This window comes from Lupinus angustifolius, chromosome LG17 (assembly GCF_001865875.1).
Source record: "Lupinus angustifolius cultivar Tanjil chromosome LG17, LupAngTanjil_v1.0, whole genome shotgun sequence".
NCBI lineage: Eukaryota > Viridiplantae > Streptophyta > Magnoliopsida > Fabales > Fabaceae > Lupinus > Lupinus angustifolius.
Window position 1 is genome coordinate 20,196,290 of NC_032025.1, and position 6,000 is coordinate 20,202,289.

Consider the following 6,000-nt stretch of genomic DNA (forward strand, 5'->3'; position numbering starts at 1 on the left):
ATGATATGACTGCAGTGGGTTGCCTCAGCAATAAAATATTGCTATAATTAGTCAAGCAAGCAAAATATTAACCATCTCAACCAACTAGTAGATTGGCATATATAAATATTCTGAAGCCTATGTCAGCTAGTGCCTGGAACTTCAACGTGTCAATAATATATCCCAAGTTTTAGTCTACTTATTACTTATCAGCACTAAACTCAATATAGAATAGAAGGTCCAAGTTTTTGTGTGCTTCCAATGCATTGAAATGGTGAAACAGTTATTTTAAGTTTCTTACAACACTCACTTATTTGTGTTGAATGGATTTAGTGAGAGATGTGTTTCAATGTACAAAATCAAAATCTAAGTGTTCACATTTTTGTTTTGTTGTGGAAAGAATACTACAACACAAATGTGAAGAAACACACACAGAATTTAACTCCTCATCAATCATTTCCCTCCTTGTATATTTTCTTCTTGTTGCTTCTTTGTTTTCTCCTGTTTATTCTTCAGAATTTTCAGCCAATCAGAGTTTTTGGCCAGAGGAAGAGATGCATAAGTTGAAAATTTTAAGAACTTTTCTTCAGAAGATCAACAAGCCTTATGTTAAGACAATTCAAGTATGTGAAGATTGAAAATAAAGAGTTTTTATTTACTTCATATATTTTGAAGCATAATATGATGTTAGTTTGTGTTGTGTTCCTATTTTGCAGAGTCCTGACGGTGACATTATTGACTGTGTTTTGTCTCATCAACAACTAGCTTTTGATCATCCTCTACTCAAGGATCAGAAACCATTGGTAATTATATTGAGCATCAGTATATGCGCAGCACAACGCGACACTTTTGCGACACTTTTCAAGTTTATAAGATACTTTACCCTATAAACCCGAAAAGTGTTGCGAAAATGTCGTACCTCGGTGTGTAAGAAACATTTTCCAATTTTATTTTATTGTGTCATGGAAGTCAGAATAATTATCATAGAATATGAGCTAGTCATTTTCAACTGTTGATTTTTTTCATCTTTCTTTTTGTTGTTGATGTATATAGATGTATGATCCTCCAGAAAGACCTAGAGGGCATAACAAAATGGATTTGTTGAGTGAGAATTTTCAAGTGTGGACCTTATCTGGAGAATCATGCCCAGAAGGAACAATTCCAGTAAGAAGAACAACAATGGAAGACATTTTAAGAGCAAGTTCTGTTAGTGAATTTGGAAGAAAAATAATAAGACATGTAAGAAGAGACACAACCAGCAATGGACATGAGGTATTTCACTTTACAACAACAATAATAATAACAAAAACAAATTATTATTTTGTGTTTCATAACTTGCTCCAAACTCCAAAGCAAGAGGGTCTTTCAATTCATTATATCCTTCAACTATCTTTATCTTCCATAGAAACTTAACAAATATTTAATTCAACTTAGAAACTTAATCTCTTTATCAACCTTATATGGTACACAATATTGGTTTTGGTGCATGGCATCTATTTCTATGCCATTCATCAGTTTTTATTTACTTCCTTTATAGGGCGAGTTTGATGCAATAGTAAGGTTATTGCTTAATGATTATGAGATCACAGGTTCAAATCCTGGAAACAATATATCCACTTGCGAACATAAAACTGCATGGAGCCTCATGCACTGAGTCACTCCTATATTACAGTACTTCCTTTATAATGAATCTTGTACATAGTACTAGGTACACGAATGTGGTACACGATACGAAGGCTAAACGAAGAAATAATGTAAGATGAACTAACAAATAGTTGATGTTGGTGGATACTTTATACAGCATGCAATTGGGTATGTGAGTGGGAATGAGTACTATGGAGCAAAGGCAAGAATAAATGTGTGGGCACCCATTGTTGAAAATCAATATGAATTCAGTTTGTCTCAAATGTGGATCATATCTGGTTCCTTTGGAGAGGATCTTAACACTATTGAAGCTGGTTGGCAGGTATGTTACTCTCATTAATTCTTCATTTTCCACTTACCATTTTTATCTCACAAATTATTATATATTTTCTTCTTATGTTTCCTACTAACCCTTAATTAATGTTTTACAAACATACAAAAAAAAATTATAGGTCAAATGTGTTTGGCAAAACTAGCTTAAGTAATCTATCTATGAAGTTTCATAAAATGACTTATTTTGATAAGCTACTTTTGTTTCTTTTTAATTATATTTTAAGGTCATAACACATGAATTAAGAATCAAAATTAATATTTTGTAAATATTTCTCTAATTTACTCTATATCTCTATAATAATTATAATTAATATATTTTACTCATTATCTCTCTATAACTATCTAAGGTTGCCATAATTAATGATGTCTTGAGTTTGTAAAAAGACAAATAAATAGAAACAATTTTTTTCTATAAAAACAAATAAAAAGGAAGGGAGATAGTACAAACTTATAAGCTCCTCTTTAAAAAGTTAGATGTTTATTTCATTTAATATTTATAAGCTAATTTATCGACAAATTTTACATGATACTTCTAATTCAAGTTTATAAGTTTTTAAGTAGTTTATATGTCTCTAGCTACCTTATCAGCTAGTTTTACCAACCAGAACATAGAATTGATAAGAAGATAAGATTAGATATAACATTTATCTTTGTTATGTGAAATCCTTCCTATTTGGTTAGAATTCAAAAGACAGTTAGCATGTCCAACTACCTACCTCTCATTTTCATCCATGTATTTAATTTTGTATATGGATCATTTTTGTTATTTCATTATTATAACATGTGGCAAAAATAAAAATCAAACCGTCATGATTTTAATTTATTTATTAATAAAATAAATTATAAATCAATTTGCCTTATAATCGAGTATTAGACTGTCAAGTACAGGAGAGAAGAGTTTTTCTTTAATTTTGTATTTTAGCCAACAAAGCTAATTCCAAGTATTTTTTGTGCAGGTTAGCCCAGAGCTCTATGGGGACAGCTACCCTAGGTTCTTTACTTATTGGACAGTAAGTCAATTTATTCAAGTAAAGGAAATGGAAAAGTATACTATTTATTGTTACATTTGCTTCAGTTATAAGATACTAGTATTAAATGGTGCATGGAAATGTATACTATTTGTTCTTACCTTTGCTTCAAGTATAAGATACTAGTAATAAAAGGTGCATGGAAAAAGTAAAATAATTGTTACTATTTTTCATTATTATTTGCAGAGTGATGCTTATCAAGCAACTGGGTGTTATAATTTACTTTGCTCTGGCTTTGTTCAAACTAACAATAAAATTGCAATTGGGGCTGCAATCTCTCCAACTTCTTCATATGATGGTGGCCAATTTGATATTACCTTACTCATTTGGAAGGTAATTTTCAGCATAGGTTAAGAAATTCACCTTAGAAAATTATGATTAGTATTAGATAGTGTTATATTTTTATTTTATTTTATATAGTTTCTCCTCAGTTTTATTATTTCTGTTTAATGGGTACATGCATATTTTATTATTGATGGGGATAGTTATGGTTTGTCACACATGTGCATGTCATATAAAAGGGATTAGGGGTTCAACTCTTCATTGGTTTACAATTGTCCTTTTGTTTGAAAATGAATACTATCAAATAATATTGTCCCATTCTAAAGGACAAGAAAAAATATTTTGATGGTAGAAGGATGATGCCTACCACTTCATTTGATTAATTTTTACATATATTGTTACATCATATTTTTAGCGTCCGACCACAGGAAAGTTCTATTATTAATGATATATATGAATATTGGAGAACTATAAGTGAAACACCACGTTTTGAATCAAAACCTTAATTCATTAATTTTATAGGTTTTTTCTACTTATAAACTTTTTTACTCCTCCTCCTATATGTAGTGTGAGACTTCACACCTGAATAATCTTATAACAAAACATGCTTATTTCATAGTCAAAGCCTCAAAGAAGATGAGAAAATGGAAACAAGACAAGTTGACAAATAAAACTAAGAGATGGACAATTGTGAGCTCCCCACTATTTTGAAACTATTCAATGCCATAGAATTTCTAGGTAGCTTAAGAAGATTGTTGAATGTAATTTAATTTCTTGAGAAAATATTTATAAAAAAATGTTAAGATGATAATTAAAAATGTTAATAGGATCTTGAAGAAAATAAAAGTTCATTTATTCTGAGATTAATTAGTAAGTTAACATCAAGATATACTTAATTTAATACGAAACCAGAAAGCCAATGTTACTATAAAGTTTTCACATGATAATTATTTATTTCCAAAATGTGAAAATTGACATCAAAATGTGCACCATCTTACTCAGTTTACTACTTTTGAACATTATAGCGCATGCACAAGGAGAATTCGAATATTAATGTACTGTAACTCCCTTATGCTTTCCTTTCAAGATTCTCTTCCTTTTTTCCCAACTAAAGAGCTTCTGATTTTGAGCTCCTTACTTTTTCCCTTTAACTTATTATCATTTTAACAAAATCCCAAAATCTTGCATATTTCATTCATCACCTTTCTTGTTTATGCTACTCTTTCAACAGTGTTATATTCCTTGTTTTGAACCAATAAGAATATTACTTTTTGTTTATGACAATATATCATTGACCCTGACAGGGAATGAGATATCGTTGCAGACAACGATCCATGTCCCTCGTTTTGACCTATTTCACTATCACTACTTCTCATATATGTTGCCTAACACGTTACTCTTAATGATTATGTCTAAGTTTGAGTACCTTTTGCTTTGTCACAAAAACAAAGGGTATCATTAAAGGTTTGTTTTTGCTTCTTTTTTTGTACATGCAATGTAGGATCCAAAGCATGGTAATTGGTGGCTTGAATTTGGACCAGGGATCTTAGTTGGATATTGGCCATCATTTCTGTTCACACACTTAGGGGATCATGCAAATATGGTTCAATTTGGTGGAGAAATAGTGAATTCAATGTCATTAGGGTCTCATACTTGTACCCAAATGGGTAGTGGATATTTTGCTGAGGAAGGTTTTGCAAAAGCTTCATATTTTAAGAACATGCAAGTTGTGGATTGGGATAACAACTTGATTTCATTGCCAAATCTCAAGGTTCTAGCAGACCAACCAAATTGCTATGATATACAAGGAGGGGTTAATAATGTTTGGGGAAATTATATTTATTATGGTGGACCCGGAAGAAATGTAAATTGTCCTTAAGAGTTTGTTTGGGAGTTGAATTTTGGAGGGGAATGAAGGGAAAGAGAAGGCTTGGAAGCCATGAAATACACTTATGAGATCACTCTCAAGCCTTCCCTTTCCCTTCTTTCCCCTCCAAAATCCAACTCCCAAACAAGCCATAAGGGACTGAATATATACATATAGGTAACCCTTTTCTCTCTTTCTGACAATTTTGGGTTTTAGTGATAGGGTTTCCTTGTGAATCTCATGCAATGAGCTTGGTTCATACATTCTTATATTTAAATTGATATCCATATAATTTTGTTTTATTTTTACTAACATGCCCTCCATTTAGCATGTCATTCAACCTGCAGATTCTTTGTAAATCTTAGAGAAAATAGTATGGAAAAAAATAATCTAAAGTGAACTTCAAAGTGAAATATATTTACCTAGTAAGTTTGAGATCTTATTATGCTTTAACTATTCAAATGGATATATTATCTTTCTTAGTACTCTTCCCCTTCCCAAAATGGCAAAAGTATTGAGTTATTTAAAAATAAATTAAATATGAACTCTTAAACTCTTTTGTGTGTGTGTCAAGATCCTGGTCTAGTATTGGACTCTCTAATATTATAGAGGGTTTAGTCCACTTATTCTTATGAGAAGTGAATGGATTTAGATTTTAACGGGTGGATAAAAAGTCATTCATCAATCTATATAAATTTATTAAATTATTTAACATATCATATCCAAATTTAAAGGATGAATTTCATTTAATCTATTAACTTATTTTAATGGATTAGATGAGTGAGTATCAAATCCATTTGATTTTTTAAGTGGAAATAAAATATTTTTGACAAAAATAATATTTTTAAAAATGTTCTTAATTTTTTA

At 30.5% G+C, this 6,000-nt stretch overlaps 1 protein-coding gene across 1 annotated transcript; it reads left to right on the forward strand.

The window, feature by feature from the left end:
- LOC109330661 lies at positions 173-5,150 on the forward strand. The gene is made up of 7 exons (XM_019564920.1): positions 173-602; positions 696-782; positions 1,033-1,251; positions 1,781-1,945; positions 2,913-2,966; positions 3,171-3,317; positions 4,768-5,150. Exons 1-7 carry the CDS (start codon positions 303-305, stop codon positions 5,143-5,145), a joined length of 1,350 nt encoding a protein of 449 aa, XP_019420465.1. The 5' UTR covers positions 173-302; the 3' UTR covers positions 5,146-5,150.

Coding starts and splice junctions, on each gene's coding strand:
- LOC109330661 (XM_019564920.1), top strand. CDS start 303: ATGGATTTAGTGAGAGATGTGTTTCAATGTACAAAATCAAAATCTAAG. Junction 603..695: donor CTTATGTTAAGACAATTCAA/GTATGTGAAGAT, acceptor CCTATTTTGCAG/AGTCCTGACGGTGACATTAT. Junction 3,318..4,767: donor TTACCTTACTCATTTGGAAG/GTAATTTTCAGC, acceptor CATGCAATGTAG/GATCCAAAGCATGGTAATTG.